The sequence below is a fragment of the Pelobates fuscus genome, chromosome 12, assembly GCF_036172605.1.
Source record: "Pelobates fuscus isolate aPelFus1 chromosome 12, aPelFus1.pri, whole genome shotgun sequence".
Lineage (NCBI taxonomy): Eukaryota > Metazoa > Chordata > Amphibia > Anura > Pelobatidae > Pelobates > Pelobates fuscus.
Window position 1 is genome coordinate 90,997,119 of NC_086328.1, and position 22,666 is coordinate 91,019,784.

General features: G+C 39.9%; 1 protein-coding gene across 1 annotated transcript in view; it reads right to left on the reverse strand.

Moving 5' to 3' along the window:
* Window positions 1-1,357: 1,357 nt before the first annotated feature.
* The window catches only part of NAALADL1 (N-acetylated alpha-linked acidic dipeptidase like 1), a 34,351-nt gene continuing 13,042 nt past the window's right edge, over window positions 1,358-22,666 (reverse strand). The window contains exons 8-19 of the mRNA XM_063438266.1: window positions 21,769-21,854; window positions 18,858-18,977; window positions 18,120-18,205; window positions 16,548-16,611; window positions 16,353-16,420; window positions 15,550-15,641; window positions 15,241-15,331; window positions 11,310-11,391; window positions 8,174-8,347; window positions 4,405-4,492; window positions 3,328-3,420; window positions 1,358-2,313 (exon numbers count right to left, since the gene is read on the reverse strand). Coding sequence (XP_063294336.1) covers window positions 2,130-2,313; window positions 3,328-3,420; window positions 4,405-4,492; window positions 8,174-8,347; window positions 11,310-11,391; window positions 15,241-15,331; window positions 15,550-15,641; window positions 16,353-16,420; window positions 16,548-16,611; window positions 18,120-18,205; window positions 18,858-18,977; window positions 21,769-21,854 — 1,228 coding nt within the window. The 3' untranslated portion in view covers window positions 1,358-2,129. The remainder of the gene's footprint in view (window positions 2,314-3,327; window positions 3,421-4,404; window positions 4,493-8,173; window positions 8,348-11,309; window positions 11,392-15,240; window positions 15,332-15,549; window positions 15,642-16,352; window positions 16,421-16,547; window positions 16,612-18,119; window positions 18,206-18,857; window positions 18,978-21,768; window positions 21,855-22,666) is intronic.

Below are 22,666 nucleotides of genomic sequence, written 5' to 3' on the forward strand. Positions count from 1 at the left end.
GATGGGGACTGGAGGTGCTTCCTGGCTCAGTGCTGCACCGTAGGCAGCACTGCCGTGCATGGGGACGCTTAATTTTCCTCATAGAGATGCATTGATTCAATGCATCTCTATGAGGAGGTGCTGATTGGGTAAAACAGCATTTGGCCCCGCCCCCACCCTGCCTCCTTGCCGATTTCAGCCAATCAATGCTCTACCTATGGGAAAGCATTGGATTGTCTAAAAATAGTCTATTCTGATGATGTCACCAATGGGGTGGGGGTGGGGGGGGAGCAATCCACCTAAATGGTGGGTAAACACTGTAGGGTCAGGAATGTTTGTGTTCCTGACCCAATAGTGTGCCTTTAATCAGCTGCAACTTAATAAAGGCTGTGTGAGTTGGAATTTCTAAGCTACGAGGAACCAGGAACCTGGAGAAACGTGTAAGATGGAGCCTTGTGGATACACACATAATGAATTGCTCCTGTAGGGAAGGCAGGCTTGCTCTAGCAGCACACCTACTGCTTCAGTTACCTGTGTGGGGCTAACAGAAGAAGGAAACATAATTTCATAATTTTAATTATAAAAGTGCCAATTTCTCATAGAAATCTGCATTTTTATAAACCAGAATTGAAATAAGATACCCCTCACCCATCGAGCACTTTTTAGAGTGGTGTAAAAAGAATAGAGTTCATCTTAGCGGTACCCCCCCCCCCCCCCCCGCCTCCCCCCCCCTCTTTTAATACATTATCCAGAGATTTATAAAACTGAGATATCTTTAACAGGGTTTGAAATATTTTCTTGAATTCCCCTGCCCCTCCCCCAACCTGCTATTCAGAAAATTCTTACTACAATTCAGAATTTAGTACATCAACCTGTATGTTTATAGCAGCTGCTTCTATCAACTTATTTAACCTCTCCATTCTCAGTTTTGTGAAACTGCTGTCCTCTGTGAGTGACTGATCACCCGCAAATACAACTTTAACGTAAAGGTTCTCTGAGCTGGTTAGCGAAAGCAGCGACTTAAATAGGAAGAATAGGGTCCCTCTTACTCTGTAAATAAAAGGGGCAGGCGTAGAAGTGCAATGATTTTTGCAAATCTCTGCAGTTATAAGTTTACTATGGGCAAAAAGAAAATATCGACTTCCTTGCACCATTACTTATGCTGTTTGTCATGTCACTTTAAGCAATGCACAAATAAAAATGTTGGGATATATAACTTTATTACACATTACTTTATACTTTTATAGATTTTATTTGTATCCATACGTAATAGTTATGGTAATTTTGCATCTGATATGGACAATATTTGACTTTGTAGATTCTGGGATTCAATCCTTGCTGCTGCAAATCATAGTTGCCCAGAAGGTAATAGAATTAAACAAAATTAGTTTATACAACAGGGGATTTGGATATATCCACAAAGATAAAGAAATAAAATACATGTAAAAAATATGATTTGGTGCAAAGGGAAAAGATATGAGGTACCTATGTAAGCGTTTGTGCTAGAAAGGAGGGGAAAACGACAGCTGTTATGAAAATGGGTGGAAAATGTCACGGTGAAATTGCAGATAAATCTCAACCGTCCATGTGGTTCATTCATTTCCAACCTCTTGGTTTTATTTCTCTTTAGGAGAGAAGTGTACTATCTGGTCCATATTTTGCTGGTTTACTTTGAACTTTGATTTTAACTGCATAGTAGTTAAAATCTATTTATGTCGCCTCTCACTTTTGCGATTTATAAATTGCTCTATAAATGTCTTGGTCTGTAGGTAAAGTTGTACACATTTAGTACACTTCAGGCAGGAAACAAGAACAGACTGATGGATTACAAGGAGCAAATACACCCCTTTTTATAATGGGACAAATGTGTCTCCGCTACAGGTTGGATTTCCAAAGCATCCAAGGTAAGTTCTTTAGGCAGCTTTCCTCGTTTGGTTCAATCCTTCGTTGTTTTGACAAATGCTAATTCGCATTGGTTATGGCTGCATTTAGCTTGTCTTAAATTTTTTTTACTTTCTGTGTTTTTGGACATTTTGTTTGGGTGCATCACCATCTCCTCTAATTTAAAAATGTCCAGCCTGTATAGTTACTTGTTATGTAAATGGAGAAAAAGAGATTTATAAAACGATCTTATTTAATACAGTCTTTCTTTAAATGGATGCAGCAGTTTCCAAGGTTGATGCAGCATTATCTATAGCCGTGATAACTATGGTCAAATGATGATGGACTTGATTCCAATCCTCTAATAGACCTGTTGAGACTGCTTTGCTATAGGCGTTTGCAAGGCCTGGGAAGGAAGGCACGGAGGAAGTGCGTGGGGCCCAGATAACATGACTGTAACACAAGAAAGAGAAACTCGTCAATAACCTACACGAACCTTGTATTTCACTTCCAATACAAATATATTTTAGCTAAAGAAAATATACCGTACAATAAATTATAGCAAACAACCACATGACCTAAATTCTAAAAACTAAGCAAAAAAAATAAAAAAAATCCACTGGCAATATAAATGTACTAAATATCACAAACAACCCTCTCTCTGAGGAAAAAATATCTCTATCATTTGTTTCTTTAATGACCGTTTGTAGATGCAATGATATGGTTGGGTTGTTCACTACCTCCTGTTTTTGCACAGAAAAATAAAAAAAAACTCCCTTAGAAATTAGATCTCGCCTGCCAGACCCCTGAAATGTAGCACCCAGGAACAGAACTGAAGACCACGTAACATGGAATATTATTCTTTTTAACTTGAATATATAATAAATTGAGGAAAGTCCATAAAGTTTTAAAAAGGCATAGAGATTAGTCATCACCAAACTTTAAATGTTCCATTGTCTGAAAATCTATTTACAAACAGGACACAAGGTCACGTGTTTAAACTGGAAGAAAGGAGATTTAGTCTAAGGCAAAACAAATTTTTATTTGTTTATTTATTTTTTTTAACGGTAAGAATAATAAGGATGTGAAATTATCTGCCTAAATAAGTGGTTTTATCGGAGTCTGTACAGATGTTTAAATTGCAACTGGATGCATACTTGCAAAAACATAATAATATTCTAGGATATTATTTTTATTTTGTCTGGTAATAGTTTCTTGATCCAAGGATTAATCTGACTGCCATTTTGGGGTCAAGAGGGATTTTTGTTTCCTAGTTTTTTTTTGTGTGCCTTCTCAACCGCAAAAATAGATGTGAGAAAGGCTTAGCTTAATGGATACAGGTCTTTTGTCTGCCTGTGTAACTATATGTAATTAGATCAGATTTAATAGTTATAGTATATATTTAGAATATTTACATATTTGGTATGCATTTATCTTTGTTTATTGTATCCTAACAAGTCACTGTACCTGAAATATGGTAGATCTTGGAAGGCATAGTGATTAATGAACGCGCGTTCTACCAGCATTAGTTGATCGTTAATCATCCGAATCTTTAGCGGCCTGAAAAGATAGGATTGCTGTTACAGCATTTCGTTTCCACACAGCATTATTTACATAACCAGGAATTATGGAATACTGACGAAGGAATTGCAAATGGTAGGAAAAACTTCTTCAACTCTATTTGTCCAGCTAAACTATGGTAGCCTAAAATCCGCAATTCCGTTTTCAGTGGTGCTAACTGCATCATGGACGTTGCCACACGTCCTCCCAGTTTCACTTCTACACTCCTGAATTCAAACCTGCCAATTTGTAACACCTAGAAATAAAATAAAGAAGTGAACCACAAGTTTCAATTTTGTTTTGTTTCTGGTGTTATGTTTTATGAATTTATCTTCGGAAAATTTTAACTTTTTTGGGTTATGTACTTCAAATTGATCGTAGGAGAAACTTAATAATGTAGATAGCTTTTATCGCTTCTACATTACAAACGATATTCCTTTTTACATATTGTTGGTGAAATAAACCCATTTATTTAGGATGTTTCAGTCATTAAAATAAGTGTTACTCCAACCAAAGACCAGCGTTCTAAGAAAACACTGTTTTTGTTTGGCGTAATCTTTCCTATCCTGCCCCTCCAACTTTAAAAAAATAACAAAATAAAGCATAACTTACCTATGTTTCAACATCAAGGCCAAGTTTTCTCCTAAGCCCTATCCTTCTCCACTTGCAACTAGCTGCCAGGAAAGGATATATAGGTTGAGGGGGGGATATGGGCAGCCAGCATGCTGTTCGTACTGACAACAGTCAATATGCACAGAATTCTTTATTAGCTATCCTAGGACTTTTGTTCCAGGCTGGCTAATGGCCTCACCCCCCACCCCCCCTAAGTTACACCTCCAGCAGCAAAGGGGTTAAAATCAGTTTGTACCGCCTTTCACAGAGACACACTGCACATTCAGACTCCAGGCACTTTGACCACTTCAGATCACTGGACTTGTCATGGGGCTTGGAGAAACTCTTTAAGATATTTAGAATCCTACTTACGTAGTCTGTGTGTCTTTCAAATTCTCAATTGTTCTTCTTAGATCTTCTGAAGCAGCTTTATACCTAGCCACAGCTGTTTTCAACGGTTCTGAAACCCAGAGGAAATATATTGCAAGAGTGTTCTTAGAGTATGTAAACAAGCGTATGTGTAATAAAGTGATGTTATTTCTCACAAGCTTATTTTTCAAGTTACACTTATTTCATGGTTATTTCATTAAGTCCAAACCAAATAATATATTCCCTAATGAATGCCATGTTATTACAATGCACTTAGCATACACTGATCAGCCACAACATTAAAACCACCTGCTTAATATTGTGTAGCCCCCTCCTCCCCACCCCCTTCTGCCAATAAAACTCTGATGCGTTGAGGCATGGACAGCTGAACGTGTCCTGTGGTATCTGGCACCAAGATGTAAGCAGCAGATCATTTAAGTCCTGCAATTTCCCAAGTGGAGCCTCCATGGATCGTATTTGTTGTTCCAGCACATCCCACAGATGCTCAATCGGATTGAGATCTGGGGAATTTGGAGGCCAAGGCAAGACCTTGAACTCTTTGTCATGTTCCTCGAACCATTCCTGAACAATTTTTGCAGGGTGCATTATCCTGCTGAAAGAGGCAACTGCCATCAGGGAACACCATAGCCATGAGGGCTGTACGTGGTCTACAACAATCTCCAGGTAGGTGGTACGTGTCAAAGTAACATCCAAATGAATGCCAGAACCCAAGGTTTCCCAGCCTAACAGTGCCCAGAGCATGACACTGCCTCTGTTGGCCTACCTTCTGTCCATAGTGAATCCTGCTGCCATCTCTAACCCAGGCAATTGACACATTGAAAGTGTTTTTGGCAGTGGACAGGGTCATTGTGGGCACTCTGCCTGGTCTGCAACTACGCAGAAAACGGCAGTCCACTGTGTGTTTACACCTTTCTGCACAAACATTTCACTGGTTGTTCTTCCTTGCACCACACCACAAGACTTGCCGTTTTGGAGATGATCTGACCCAGTCATGTAGGCATCTCTATTTGGCCCTTGTCAAAGTCACTGAGTCTTTTCACATGACCATTTTCCTGCTTCCAACACATGAAATTGAAGAATTGACTCTAAGCTGAAGCAAGACTGATCTTACCGTCTACAGCTCATAACTGAGTTTGGAACGAGGACTCTTGACGAGCAGTACTCCTGTTTTCTATTGCGGCCTATTGAGCCTGCTGTGTTGGCAGAGTGGAGAGGCAGGCGATTTCACGACGCTGAGCCGGCACCTCAACGCCAACTACTTGTTGCCCCGTTACCCCCCCCATTTGGATATGCAGGTCCCCACTGGGGCTCACTGAAGCAAAGGTGCAATTGCCTCGACAGCAACATTGTGAACCGTGGGCCGTGACCAAAATGGCCAACACTCTGGAGCCCCAGCTCAACCAAACGCATCCTGTGGACCAGGAGTGGAGGATCTCACTTACCGCCAGATTTGATGCATTCTTCCAGGAGTTCTGGCGTAGAATCGACAGCCGACGCAAGGTACCTGCTCCTCCTGCTACCCAAGAAACCTGAACACGCCAGCTGTTCCCCATCTAGGCCAGGCAGCTGTCCACACACCCATGGGGGTGACCCAGTCTTAGCGCCCTCTACGAATAGAGATTCCAGCACTGGGAGATGTGGGACAGACTGACACAGGGCACAAGCGCCCTTTACGACCTGGAGCCAAAGGTCTAAGGATGCAGGGATTGGCGACCTAACTCATCTTCCGTAGTGTGACGTCCTGCAGAGTTTTGATGAATATGGAATAAACATTGGTTCTGGCGAGGAACTGTACACGTGATCCTGGCCTATCTGTGGCATAGGGTGACTGACCCTGGAGACATGTTGACATACAGAGTGTTCTACTCAGAGTAAAGCTTCTAGTATACAGAGCTGATGCATTCATACTATGTCTATCATGATGTTTCTCTCCCATGTTTTTCTCTTACCCTTAGTGGTTTTATACTCCATTCCATTGTCCGCTCCTACAATCCATGGTTGTTTATATTTTCTACTTTTCTTCCACTGGCAACCCTCTTGGCCTAACCATTACTTGCCTAGCCTGATCTCAATTAGCATGTCAATATGTACAGCCTGTGCATCCTTTGATTTTCTTCTCTTATCCCAGGACTTGACATGCTTATTCAGATAGCTATTTAGTCTGTATTTCTCTTATTTCTTTTCTCTCTTGGTTAATAGAAAAAAAAAAAGAAATAGTGCAGCATAATTATGCCTTGTTATTCTTTTTCTAATGCTACATGTCATTATTGAAACCTATAACTCTGCACTTCAAAAATATAGAATAAAAAAAAATAAAAAAAAAATAGAGTGGGTGCAAGAGATGATTTTCTGGTTCCCTAATACATTAGTACATATTCAGCGCTTATTGGAGTTGTTTCAGTCTCACAGACCTGGCAATGTTTAACCAATAATTTTTGGGTACAATCGGGACTTGAAAAATGCAGTTTAGGTAATAATCGTTCATCGAGGAAGCATAGGCAGCCATACATCCCACAGTGCTTTCAACAAATATAATATTGTCTAGGAGAGTCAATTATGACCTTAGAAGAACATGCCAAGTACCGAAACGACATGAATAATTATGGTGCCAGAGTACCCCAATGTAAGTGGTAAAACAATTTAGCAACTCCTTCTCTCATCCTTCTGAAGTGCTGGGAGCTCCGGCTAGGAGTTTTTGTTCACTCTCCTAAACTAAGCCCTGCAATGCAGGGCAAGCTCATTGGCTTAGAGTGTCAGCTGATCACACTCTGCCAATGAGTTACGTCCTGCACTGCAGGGCTTAGCTCAGTGCTGAGACGTTCCAGCTAAGAGTAGGCAGGGGGCAGTGCCAACTGTATCCCAAGTATGTTAATTCTGTTATACTGCAGAGAACTCGAGATGGAAGGATTTCCCCAAGTGAGTAGCTCATTTAGCAGATAATTAGAGTAGGACCTGCCAAAGATGGGGTACATTGATGTTGTGGCAGGCTTATGCAATGAATGATCAAATAATGTAACTAAACCCCGATTATTTTTGTAATTAGGTGTTTTTAATAAAGCTAACAAAACCGGTCAGCACCAAAGTAGCTGTTTAGTAGATAAGGGAGTGCGCTGGATTTTCATTTTTACTGTACTTATTGGCCCCCAGCAGCACCCCATTTAAGCATGTTAAAGTGAGTGCAGCCAGCCCCTTGTTTGCTCTATCTATACTGTCTTCTAGTCTCCATTCCTTAAAAGAATTATTGAAAACTAACTCCTTTAGGAAAGCGTATCAATGAAACTGTTAACGGCTTTCCCTCCCTGCACCCTGATTCCTCTTCTGCAACTGTCAAAAACGACCCACTAAGCCCTCATTTAATGCCTTTCTAGAAACCAACTTTTCTACCTTTACCCTTTGTGTCACTGTATCAGACTCCTTCTAGCATGTAAGCTCACTGAGCAGGGCCCCCATCCCCCTCTGTTTATGTGCGTCCAACTTGTCTGGTTACAATTACGTGTCTGTTAGTCCACCCATTGTACAACGCTATGGAATTTGGTGGCGCTTTATAAATAATAAAATAATAATACAAACGTCTAGCAGGCTTCTATTGGACACTCCTGTATAGCTGGTCCTATAGAAACAAATTATGGGGAACTTGACCTTACAGTTGCTATGGTGGGATGGGAATAGAAACAAATTGCATGTGAAACATATTTTTTTTTATGCAGTTCTCCACTCGGATCTATAAATCAAATGCACAGTTTTCTCTTACCCAGAGGTATTTTTCTGTTACTGAGTTCAGCTTTCATATTTGATTCTGCAGCATTATAGTATGAGTCTAGAGTTTCCCAGTAATCTATTGGTGCCAATGGGAGGACGAGACTGTCTGAAAGACGTAGGAGGACATTGCCAGCTGTACGGGCTACTGCCTGGTGACTGGTAAATCCTGAAAAGAACAATAAGGGGTAATTACTCAATATACTTTCTAGGGAAGAGTTGACTAGCCTTTAGCACTATGGAGTACATTTCCCACAATATTAATGGTTTGCTCTGTCTCATTTGCACTATAGTCTACGAGAGCTGAGCCTCATGGGAAATATTGTCCACAAGAGCTGAAGTGTCAAAAGATAGCCATCACTGCAGTAGAATGTGTGCTCCAACAATGTTGATACATAAAAGTATAAAATAGAAGCTTTCCCTGAATTTAAACCATGTATGTAGCATGTAAAGAATATGTGGTAAATATTAAAACATAAAATGTAATAGTCAGATATTAAAAAAAAAAATATGGATTTTTTTTGGATCATATTGGTTCTAAGAAGATTTAAAAAGGATCAGACATTGGAAATTAGTTCCAGCTAATATAATTCTAAAGGAAAACCTCTAACTAAGTGTATAAGTACAATCCTAACTAGACTAATTAGACCCAAGCTACGGAAAGGTGGTTATAAGTAGAAAGACCCAAGCTAAATTAGGGGGGTTACAAGCAGTCTTAATAAAAGAAACTTTGGCTGTTACAAGCGTTCCAATTAAGCAGAAATAGCCAACATCAGATAATTAAGTGTTCTTGCATAGCAAGACCACTTAATGTTATCTTGCATATATATTATGATTCTTATTCTTATTATAGCCAAATTTGCCACCCTAACTCCTCCCACAGTTTTTACACTACATAGACAAAAATATACCAAAACGTGCAGATTGTTCCCGATCGGATTGCTATTACTTTGTGGAACGTTTCGCCGAATGGTTCTCGGAATATCGTCGTTCTTGTGGCGAAATTTGTCCCATAGTAATGAATGGCAAAGCTAGAGTGGGAGCTGGCAAAAGCTGAAAAATCAGGACATGATTTCTAAACTGCCACCACTCCCTCATTTTCAGGCCCACCTACACAAATCTTATATCAAAATGTTCAGCTATCCCTGCTGCCACTAAAAATGTCCACAGCTAAGCCATAGTCCTTATAGTTTTCACAATATGACCATTTGTTTGCAACTCACGCAGTCCATTGACATTCATTGAAACTCCACTCTGCAAAGCTCACATTTGAAGGGCAATTTCTAAACTGCGACTGTGCCTTCATTGTCAATATCTCAGAGACATACTATGCATCAAAATGTAGGTCTGGGTCTTGTGATTCTCACAATATAAAGCTCTTCACTGTAGGATTTATAGTTTTTAAATTACGACCGTTTGAAGATGGCAACCGCTAAAATACTCTGACCTGTGCCAGGCTGCAGCAGCAAGTGATGTCATAGACAGGGCCTTTTGCACCTGCTAATGTTTTTATAACTGTATGTTTTAATGTAACTGTGAAGCACTTTGGGCAACAACGTTGCAATTAAATGTGCTATATAAATAAATAATAACAGTTACTCCGCCCACTCCAGTTGTAGACTACTGGTGGAGGCAAGAACACTTCACACAATTTCCACAGAAATTTTAGCTTTTCTAGTTATCCAAATATAATCCACACAGCCAAGTTACTATCCCTAGTCTTGTCACTAGGGTACAGCCCAATACTATCCAATAATCCACTGTTTTGTGTAATATGTATACTGACCACAAGGGTTCGCTGAAGTCTGTATAGTTCTTACAGACACCACTTAGTGTTTTAATGTGGTGCATGCAGTTCTAGACATTAACCACCAGGGGTCAGTATTTCACCAATAAATGGTGCTCGTATACCTAAAAGATATTGGATCCTTAGAGTTATCTCAGTAATTCCTAGTAAAAGTAACACAAATATATACTGGCAATAGGGGAAGGTAATGATACAGTCAAGGGCAAACAAAACCTCTCTAGTGGGGAAGAGCAGACTGGCTGTTCCCTAGTGTAACACAGCTAAAAGATAAACTGACTATTCCCTGCATACTTGCCAGCCGGCAAATGTTTCCCACCAGAGAGGCAGGTATGTGTTAAATAGATGTCCATCTGCAAAGCAAAGTTGAGTTTTGAAAAAAGTTGTAAGCTACGAATGGCTGTCGGAGAATACCAAGTAGAACAGCAACAGAGTGGCACCCAACTTTTTTCAAAACTCAACTTTGCTTCTATGGCACATACATACTTGTAATCGCCGCCTTATAGTTTGGATCTTTCTACCTACCACCATCTCTCAGTAGGTTGGGTATTACTAGTTTGGACAGAACTGACTTTTTATATGTACATATGCTGTTTATTTGTAAACACCTTGAACAGGTTGGATCTTTTAATTATAATCTCCTCTCAGTAGGTTGGGTTTCATTAGTCCAGTTAGAATTGACTTTTTGTCCTTCTACATACAGTTAGAGGTTTTCCTTCAGAATTATATTAGGTGGACCCCATTATTCATTCTCTGGTTCTTTTCGAAACTTCTTATAACTAATACGATCTGAATCCAATAAGTCAATACTCTTTTATATATTTGACTATTAAAGATCATGTTTTAATATTTACCGCATATTCTATACATCCTTCAATTAATTAGGAGGGCTTAAACCTCACAGTCTGGTGATGGACACACTTTTTAAAAAAATTTTTTTTACATTTTAGGAATGTTAATGTGTTTTTGTTTCCGTGTATGTATAACCATGCATAGATACATTGACAAATTGTGAACGCTGTGTATTCCGTCCTTTTATTGGATGGGTGAAGGACTGATGCGTTTTGACTGAGCTAGTAGTAGGCAGAGAAAATATGCATAATGTAGTCAGAGGATTACATTTCAGTCCATGCAAAAGACAACTGGACAAGTCCCATCCACCCACCTTTCTACATACAGTGAAAAATCTTAAAACCATAATTTCAAAAACCCAACTAGCAGACTGTCATAAATCATGCCCAAAGTCAAGGCAGTGAATGCCTAAGTCTCAGGAGCAAACGTTGTTGTTTATTTGCAAGTCATGGTAGATTGAAACAGTAATGGTCACCTGGGTCGATATGTTTGGCAGTATAATCAAAGGTGTCAAACGCTGTGTGATATGCGGGATATATTCTTGCTGATGTTTTGCTCTGTAAGATAATGAAAGGAGATATAAATAAATTGCTATCATTCAATAGATCTCGAAGTTCTGCGTCATACATGTGTTTCAATTACTGCAATCAGATGAGCAACAATACCACAAGCCAAGCAGGTGTCACTTTAATTACAATTCAGAAAAACAATAATACTATATCAATTACGTGTAGAATGTATTTAGTTAAAGAAGTTGAAGTCTAAAAGACCTTAGAACATGGGAGGAGACCAAATACACTTCATGCTTTGGCTGACTTAAAGGAACACGATAGCGCTTGGAATACCAACATGTGTTCCTAATGCTATAATCTTCAGCAAACTATTTGGGTGTCCAGGCACCTAGCGGTCAAGTTTTACTCACCTTTTATCACGCAGCGTTCTAGTTTCTACACCACTGCCTCACCTCCACGGCTGAACTCATCAGTCTTGCTTCTCCATAGTGTAAGTGTCAGGATCCCGCAGGCGGCTGCGAGGGGAGGCTGCCGTCCGCTCGCGGCACTCACCCTCCAGCCGTCCGTGGTCCCCTTCTCCTCGTGCGCTCGGCAAGCGGCATCCTCCCAGACTCGGATGCCGCCCGCGTCTTCCTCTTCGTCCCCCAGCGGCAGCATGCATGACGCTGCACGCTGGGAGACCGCCCATTTTTGTAAACGCCGGGGTCAGCCGCCTGACCCGGCGTTAAAGGCACAGTGGCTTAATTACAGTGGGAGGTATAGATATCTCCCACGTGTGATTGTTAACTCTGATTGGAAATTATCCAATCAGAGTTAAGCAATGGGTTTAAATACTTACCTTTCCTGTCTCTCTCTGCCCTGTTGTGGTTTTTGCTTTCTAGTATTGCTGTTCTACTTGTGTTTCTCTCTGGTTACGTACTCTCTGGCTTGTTTATCCGACCTTGTGACTTTGTCCTACCCTTTGACCTCGACTTGTCTCTCGTTATTCTGTCTTCTGGTTCCCCTTACTCGGCTTGTCTCCTGACTATTCTTTGTGTGCTTAGCCCGGCCACTCTAAGGTCCGGTACTGCACCTTTTCTGTGTGTGTGTTAGCGTGTTTTGGTTCCCAGAATCGTGACAGTAAGTATTTGCGCATGTGCTCCACTAATCAACATCTTATCTCATAGTGATTCATTGAATGAATGCAATCTCTTTGAGGAACATTCAGCATCTATTTGCAGAGAGTGGAGATGCTGAATATTGGTCCTTGCAGAGCCGAACCCTGCCAATCCCTCTAGTGACAGTGTCAGCCACTTGAGAAGGACTTAGACAGCAGCGTAAACACTGCTTTTTCTCAGAAAAGGCAGCGTTTACATTGCTGTCCCTGCAGGGATCATAATATATGCCCCAGAACAACAATCTACATTAGGATGTAGTGGTCCTGGTGAGTATAGTGCCCCTTTAAGGCTAGCAAAGTATCATAGGAATTGTAGTTTGGCAATAGTTGGCAATTTTTTGAGCAACCCCTGTTGTAACCCACCCACCCCCACTGTCAAATACATGTATACATGTTTATTTAACAAAATTAAATTTAGTCCAAAAAGCCTCACTCTCTTAATTTATACTCGACAAAAGGAACAATTCTCTGCTAGGAATCCATTACAAACATAATGTCTACAAATATCCTGAACATGTCCGCTCCCTCTGTGCTTCCAAGCAGTAAAGGAAGTTTCAATGGGTTATACCATTTCTTGCAGTCAAAGAGGAAGAGGAGTAAATGAGCTTTCATAGTTCACTGTTAGCATTACATTAGCATTCCAGCGATTCAGAAAGATTGCTATTGCACATTTTAAGTTCATTTATTTGAGGAAAAATATGATTTAACTGTACTGTATGTGGGCATAATGTTCACATCTAAATATATGTTTTGAATTAGTTTACCATTTTCAGGGGTCATGATAAATACCTACACGCAGGGTATTTGACAATATTTATTTATCTATTTTTGTCACTCTTATTGTGAGTGAGAAAAATTGTATTTTGCTTGTATACCAACATTTTGGACTTTGTGTAAAAATTTGCAAGATAAGCAATGTATTCCATTTCATTTTCGCCCCCATTAGCTGACCACGAGTGGAGGCACGGGGGACCCTATGTCCAACTCACATTATTATTATTATTATTATTATCTATTTAGAGCCCAGACAGTGATCTGTTCACCCCCATTAAAATGCCACCTCCCAATGCCCACAGGTTAGGCACAGGGAGTATATGTTATTAGCAACTGGGCAGCAATGGCTTCCCAACTGCAAGTCTTTTATTACAGAAAAAAAAACACCAGCTGCTTGCTGTTTAGCATACATGCCCTCCAATCACAGAATATGAGTGGGAGTGGGGAAGATATAAAATCTCCCTTATTCTAGTGTGGGTGTCATTTTGAACCACAGGTTTAAAAAAAAAATATATATATATATATATATATATATTTTATTAAATTTGCTAATGTAGCAGTTGGATAGCAAGTACTGGCCAGCTGCCAAATAATTAACCCTCGCGTCACTGAGGTGTTCGGTTCAGCCAACTTCTTTTTCACATCTGAATATCCGTCCCAAACTGAATTTGCAATTTGTGACATTTTCTCTGGAAAGACCTAACAATTTCGCCATGCACAAGTCTAGGACTAAGTTGTAGGGACCTAGATATCTGGAGTTTGGACTACAGTAAGCATGCTGTATGATATTCTACAGCACGATATATTAAACGTATTGACATGTTTAAACATTTTCTAAAAACTAATAATTGGCGTAACAAACTTGCAGTCAGTAAGGGCGCTCAACAGTACATTTCACACGCTGTTCCATCCAAGAATCAGTTGATTGCTTCTCCAGAATCATCATGAAGTTGACATTGACCGAGCAAATCACATTAAAGGGACACTATAGTCACCTGAACAACTACAGCTTAATGTAGTTGTTCAAGTGAGATCTATAGCTCCCTGCAGGCAATCTAATGTAAACACTGTATTTTCTGAGAAAATACAGTGTTTACATTGATTGATAGGAATACCTCCAGTGGCCGTCACTCAGACTGCCACCAGAGGGACTTCCTATCACGTATGGCCCTAAAAAGGCCATGTACACGTCAGCCGTATTAAAATACGTCTGACGTGTGCAGGAGAGAGAAGGCACTGTGTGCGCGCCTTCTCTCTCCTGCCTGTCAGCAGAGGAGAGGGGGGCGGGCAAAGAACGCGAGCTGAGCTGTCAGTCAGCTCACGGCCATGCACACCGCGCGCATGTGCGGCAAATCCGCGCATGCGTACAAGGGAGAAATGACGCTTCCAAATGGAAGCGTCTGATTGCTTCCTGCTCACGCCCGCCTATTTCTTCATTTTGACGAAATAGGGGGCGCGGCTTCACGAGGCTCCCGGCGCTGGAACCAGGTGAGTAAAAACGGCTGCCTGGAGAGTCCCTTTAAACACCGATGGTGTTAGTTATCATTGAACATATCTCCTGGTTTGAATACTGTTTGAATCCCAATGCCAGGGATTCAAATTGAAATAGGTCAGACTTCTTTCCTATATTCCCATCATGCACTTTCATGAGAAAATCTAATTTATCTTAAAATGTTGATGTACTCTTTATATATGATATATGTATAATGTAGGACCCACCTAACAGGTTTGCCTTGACGTATCAGGTAGGCATTTCCCTCTGGCCATTAGAGTAACTAAATTAACCTCCATTTGTTTAAATATACATAGGGATTTGAGAAAGAGCACAGGTAACTTTTTTCTTTGGTTTTTACTGTATGTATTGGGGTTGATGTATACTATGGTCATTGCTGCCGCCGAAGAGTAGTGGGAGATTGAGTGCAAAGCTTGTTTTTTTTTGTCTTTATATATCATGTTTACATTACCCTGTCATAGGTATAAGCAAGATCCATACAGCTAATGCCCAAATAATGCAGGAAAGGTGCGTAATCACTGCCCGCTCCAAGTGTACCCAACCTGTTGTAAAAAAATATGCATTAAAAATAATAAATGCAAATATATTTAACTGCTACAAATCCTACTTGATTTTACCAACTACTGGTGTAGATGTATCATACAGTCAATTGGCAATCCCTCTAATAATTTTATATCATTATAGACATAATTGTCTTTAAGTTAGGAATATTTTGAAAATATGACGTTCTTATATGATTGTACTGAACGTGTGGTCTTACTGGGGTATGAGTTTATTGTAAACTGTGCTGCTCCTGTTGAAGTGACGAATCCAGTTATCATACACAGAGAGAGAGGGTACCGGGGTCTGCACCTGCAGAATGAAATGTTATAAGTTTAGAATGTTTGTTCTGTGATCCTTATCCAAACTGTGTAGGGATTGGTAGATCTAAACCCCACTCCCCCCACCCCACCTTTTGAAGAGAAAAATGGGCATTGCTACTTAAAATATGCAAAGCTCTGATATGTTCCTAGAAGGCAATTATCTAGAGTGATATTTTAGTGGTTCTATAAAAGGAAGTGAAAATTAAACCAGCTCCGGTAGCACCCATACCTAACCCATAAATTACTTTGCTGTCCATTCTTGGAGAGAAAGACCTTGTATATGATTATCTATAAAGCGTCAACAAATTCCACAGCGCTGTATAATAGGTGGAATCAGAAACAAGTATTTTCAACAAGACGAGTTAGACGCACAGGAACAGAGAGTATTGAGGATGCTGCTCAAGCGACCCGCTCTAGAATGTAAGCTCGTTTGAGCAGGTCCCTCAAAACCCTCTGTTCCTGTGTGTCCAACTCGTCTTGTTGCAAATACTTGTTTGTCAGTCCATCTATTGTACAGCACTGTGGAATTTGTTGGTGCTTTATAAATAATAAAAATAGATCTAAATATGTCCATAAGGATGTGGTTCACAAAGCATGTCAGAAAATGTACTATGCAATGGAATAGGGATAACTTTAGTAAAATGACCAGTTATGGTAAACCTAAAAAAATCCCAGGTAAAGCTCTTATCATAGAAGGTACCTGTTTGGCTGCTTCAAATATAACTCCTTGAACTGGTGGCGTTCCCTGAGCCCTTAATGTAGCATTGGCTAGAACAAAAATACTAAGTTAGTAAGTGTTTAATAACGTGCTTACTTTATTAAAAACAAAAGCTTTAAACATTTCCCACCCAATATACAAAACATCTCCAATAGATTAGGATAGAATAATCCTCACCGAATACAGAAATGTCCACGTTGATATACGCTGCTGTTCTGTCTCTCAGTTTGCTGTAATATTCCTATATGGAAGAAAATCAAAGGGCAATCTAATAATATAAAATCAATATTATTTTTCTAAACACGCCTCCATACAGATATCATGTCTAACTAGTGTAGACTTACTAAACCTTGAATTCAAAACCAAACACCATCTATATACAATAGACTTTGGATGGAGGGTGGCAAGCTTGCCACTGATGCGACTTGCGTCGCTACAGACGCCAAAACAGCAGCCTGAAAAAGGTAGGTGTCAGTCTGGCATGAATGTACACCCGGCCGAGTGCCAGCCTGTCTGCCTGGTCTTACGCAGGGCGGAACAGGTGTAGAGTGCATTTGAAGTTCATATGAGTATGAACTTAATGACCTGAGTGTGCACTGTGAGCACATCTAATGCTGCGCTCGCTCAATGCAGAACGGTGGCAGTTTCATAGTGTACCACATACCAGGGACAGGAGTCTGAAATTGGGACTGTCCCGCCAAGTCCATGACTGTTGGGAGGTGTGTGTCTATTTGTTCACTTACTAAAATTTCTACAAAATACAGTGTGCTTTCCCTTCTAAGAAGAAACCTGAAGATTTAAAGAGAGAGAGAAAAAAAAACACATCTTGTACCCTAAATACCTAAATAATTATTACATTGTGGGAGAACATACAAATCTGCCCATTAGGAACACGAGTGTTGGCATATTTATTGAAAAAGGAAGCAGCTTGTAATAGCATAACAACTTATTATAATAATATGACTTAAAGCGGAACAGACACGTCATATTTTGGTACAACCAATGGCCAACTAAGAGATTTCTGTTGAATGTTAAGTTTTTCAGAGTAGGCACCGTAACTACTTCAGCTTATTGAAGTGATTTTTGTAAAATGATCGTGAACCTGAAGCATTTATGTTTGACAAATTTGTGAACCTGACAAAATCCCTTTTAGCACCTTGTCACTAAGAGCTGTGTATAACACCTTCTAATTCTAAGATTTGGCTTGCTGACAAGCTGACATCTCTGTTCCCCGGGAGCACACGCTTAGTAGTCCAAATACTGCCGTCCTCTATCTATGTGGTCATTGGTGCTGGGCACACACAATCACCAGCCATTAGAGAGATAGGAAAATGCCCCGATCTTCATTGTTCTATTGAATCTTTCTTTGGTTTGTGGCATTCCTGTCTGGGTCATCCTGATGGGAGTACTCCCCGGATAGTGTGTGCATATCCTCTCTACCTTTGCAATGAGAGAGATAGGGGCAGTGTTTGTACTAGGAAGTGCTCAGTCCTGGTGAACAGCGCCATCTTGTTATTCCACGTAATTATTTTCTCATTATAAAAATATTTGACAAATGTAAAGTTGGAGGTACGTGCTAGTTATGCTGTCTAGAATCTCCCTTTAACACAATTCTGAAAGCACAATCTATTTATTTATAGTTATGCTCTATCTTAAAGAACCTGATTTAGTGATCATTTTTAAATATAGTCTTAAATATGAAAATATGGTTGATTTTACTGAGAAAAATAACTTACTAAATCTTTTTACCTCAGCAAATTCAGTTGATCCAATCAAACCAAACTCTTCAGCTCCCCAGCTACCAAAAATAATAGTTCTTCGTGGACGCCATTTTCCTTTTGGGGGGGAAATAAACAATTATTTGTTTGTTGAAATACCAAATAGACATTTTTAAAATTAAACTATAACTGGATTGGAGATTTTTTTTCCAACCAAACTATGTTGTCCAAATAATGGTAAGTGTATTTACAGTGTGTCTGTCACAATACAGTTTTGCTTGGCACCCATTCTGTGTAATCTGGTATTAATAAAAATAAGACGGGCCACTGAATTATCATTACCAGATACCAGGCACTTCCGTTATGGTGTAAGTGTTTTCCATGTTCTTACCTTGAACACAATGGCGGATGTTTCTACCCTTTGGAAAGGAACGCAGTAGCAGGTTTCAACCACTAAAGGACACATGATGAACATTTTCCATCATGATGACCTTTTACTTCTGAAGCTGGGTCCCTAATAAACTCTTGTTGTGTGAGTATGTGTTTTATATAATATTATTATGACTGCAATGGTGTACATATGTGTAGACTCGGGGTACGTTTTATGGTGCTGATGTGTGTTTGTATGGAGTGTCAGTGCATCAGAATAATATGGTTAAAAGTGACCTGTCTGTCTAATTGCCTGCCTCTACCTGTCTGGCCAGATTCGGAAATATTAAGTGGGTATCAGAGACACAAAGGGCTAAACCTACTGTTTTATAGTACCTACCTTGTTTGACCTTAGTCCCAAGAATTCTTGTAATTTCCAGCATGACGGCAGTACCACTGCTCGGATCTATTGCTCCGTGTACCCAGCTGTCTCTGTGATTTCCATACATTATGTATCTGTCTGGAATGAAGACACATGGCAACGTATTTATCAATAATATATATATAATAGGCTACCAAACAAAAATGGAAATGTTTCAGAGCTAAAATGTTCTGATTCATTATTTATTTGTAGGTCAATTGTTAAAGGAATTAATACAAAGTATCAATTTGTATATATTTCCACTTTTATTTATTTATTTATGTATGTGTGCATGTACGTACAAACTTAAGCAAATTCCTTTTTCTATGCTAATTTACAAATAATACCAAAAGAAGCCTTCAGATGTGAATGCAAATGGCAGACATCATGGACAGAGGAGAGCAAAATGGTGGACCCACAAGGGGGGTGTCATCATTAAAACTGCAACTAGAGGGACTTACAGGCTTTTAGGCGACTTTTGGTCGCCTAACTAACACTGGACATCCTTACGCTATGCATGAGGACTTCCAACGTCACCCAAATCCCCATAGGAAAGCTGTGTGCATGCGCATTAGGTCTCCCTCGCCTGCTGACATCGGCTGGGGAGGGGCGAAAACGGACCCAGGTAAGTGACAGAAGGGGTTTTTAACACCTTTTGCACCACGGGGGGAGGGAAAGGGGAGCTATAGTGCCTGGCACTATAGTTTCCCTTTAAATGTATTGTGATATATTTCAGTGCAGAATTTTCATTTGAGTCTATGATAATTGATAAAAATTACTGCATCGCTGTTAATTGCACAGTTCAATTACTCCGTCTGAGAATTGTTTATTTGGTGACCTAGTGTGACGAAATGCCGTCACTGAGTACCATGCCCACATGTGCCCACTCACTTGCCTGCTTATTGTTTTCAGGTCAGGGCTAATTAACAATAGAAACATAGAAACATAGAATGTGACTGCAGATAAGAACCATTCGGCCCATCTAGTCTGTCCAATTTTCTAAATACTTTCGTTAGTCTCTGGCCTTATCATATAGTTAGGATAGCCTTATGCCTATCCTAACAATGTATTGTTTGTGGAGTCCCCTTGTTCGCAACTCATGTTTAGGCTTGATTGGAAGATTGTGCTTGTCCTATTTTGGATATGATAAAGATGAGGCTTGAGTATTAATCTGTGGGTAGATATTAATGTCTCTTTTGGATATGATATTGAAACACAAGGGTTTTTTTTTTGTTCTTGAAAGGTAATGATCATTACCATATCTAAGAGGCAATCAAGACCTATGGCAGATGTGAGGGTTGGTCTGTACAGAAACCCAGACGTCCAGGCCACTTATGGGTGACTTCTCACACCTTACAGAATAGCTCTGTTGGGTCCTAGCTTCAAAGAGGAATTTAGATTGTAAACCTTCTGCCCTTCCATGCACTCAACTAACCCCTTTTGAAATAGTAAGATGTGTTTGTGGGGTGTTTTGAACTATTATCGATGTTTCTGTACCTGAGGGATAATTAAATTAAAGATGTTTCCTCACACGCTTATCTTTCCGGCACAGAGGATCCTGGGATTGAAACCACTGTTGTCTAGTATTGTAAACTCCATGTAGGGGACTGGGCATATAAGCCGTGTGTGTTCCAATAAAGTTCAGTTGTACTCCCAGAGCGATGTGTCGTCTGGTTACTGAGAGGGGAAAGGGCTATGATCACTGCTTGTTCCATCTCATAGAGGATTCAGCAGGGAAAGTCCTGGTAAGGACTAGAGCTCCCAAGACTGTGTGCCGTCCAGTCCCTGGGACGAAATAGAGCTAGCCCCTCTCCTGTTCCAGCTGGAAAGCGGTCCTTGGCGGCGGTACCCAGCCGGGGTGCAGGGAGCTCTGCCACACCTACGAAAATTGGAGTTCTTAGATTGTGGATGTACACTGATCACCTTGTGCATTGAAGACAATTTTCTATTGAGTGTCCAACTATGGTAGGAAATCTATAGGTGCTTAGTAAATATCTAAACAGATGTTCCAGGATGGAATTGGTGTTTTTCAGAAGCATAGGTAGAACTAACAAATTCATTCCTAAAATAAAGGGAAGGCTACCTACATTTACCAGTTAGAAATGTTAACATTGTTATGTTTATTTACTGTAATTTGTCCAGTCAGTTTTCTTCCTGACTAAAACCTTCACATTTAGATGTTTTTTTTTTTACCTTCTCATAAGACCATATGTTCATCCCAAACATGTGTCCAATCCCTTACAATATTAACATTAATGGGTACTGTTTGTATATCATGGTATACCATGGCTGCTCCACGCTTCAGTAAAGCAATACGGCATCACTTTACTTCATAATAGGATGTATTCACTAAACCGTTAATGATGGCAAATTGAAAACCAAATCCAGGCTAAAACAGCCTAACTGTATGATATAGCTGATTTTGGAGAATATTCCTAAATCAGCTTTTTTGGCCTACATTTTGCAATCCATTTTTTAATTCACCCCTTATCAACGTTCACCATCTACTTTTGGCATGTGACATTTTTAACAAAACAGAAAGGGGTCATGCATTCTGTTGATGGCGCTCCTTGTGTCCCCGTGTTATTTGTCTTTTTCTTTTGTGGAATAAAGTTTGTTGATTGTAAATGCTCCTTTTGTGTGCTCTTTAGGGCCTGGTGTATAGTTTTTTTTTTCTATTGAACGACATAGCTTCCTTGCATTCTGCTTTTTTGAAATGCATCTCCCTCGTTGTTAGTTCTATGCTGCTTTTATTTGACTATTTTCACTTGAATATTTCTATCAAGTCGAGATTTTTTGATGAGTATGCCACTTTAACATGCGATGATCTTGGTTTCAATAATATGGAGGTAAAAAGTAAACAGATTGAATCTTTTGACAAGCCACTCACCTGGTTCTACAGTCCCTCTTATCATGCCCATCACGTTTGCGGATGGTCTGACCTCTGCATAGTTGTAAACATTGACTTGGACATCGCTAGGGAAGAAATAAATGCACATTAAATAGAAACTAAAAAGTAAAAGTTAAATTTCTATGCATAAAAATAAGTCGCAAAATGATCTGTGCTGGGATTTAAGGCAACCCTTCGCAAAAATAAAAACCAAAAAAATCTAAACTTTCTGAATATCTGACAACCTGTCAATCGTATATCGTTTTGCTTTCCAAATTCCCCTTTATACACCTTTTTTATATTTATGAATATTAATTTTTAGCTTCAAAAATAAAGCAAAACATGTACATACACTGTTACACACATAGAGTAGACAATTTAAATAATAATTAATCTGTAGAGTGATGACAAAGAGGATGATGTAGAATAAAATTGTTGTTTAGCTGTAATAAAACCACCAGTGTCTCTGATTTGGATAGTTCTATTTTCAGTGTTGTTACTTAAAGGACCACTATAGTGCCAGGAAAACAAACTCGTTTTCCTGGCACTATAGTGCCCTGAGGGTGCCCCCACCCTCATGGGCCAGCCTCCCGCTGGGCTGTAGTTGGAGGAAGGGGTTCCCTCTGCGCTGGGGACTCTCCTCCTCCTTTGGACGTCATCGTCTGAATGCACATGGCGGCAAGAGCTGTGCGCGCATTCAGTCATTCCCCTATGGACATTGGCGTCTTCTCACGGTGAAAACCACAGTGAGAAACGTGGAAGCGCCTCTAGCGGCTGTCAATTTTACCCAATATTACACTACAAAATGTTGTTTATTGGAAAAAGTTACAGTGCAACAATTAATTAAACATGAGGGTGTAGGCAAAGCTCACTATAGCACATTCTATTTTGTATTGTG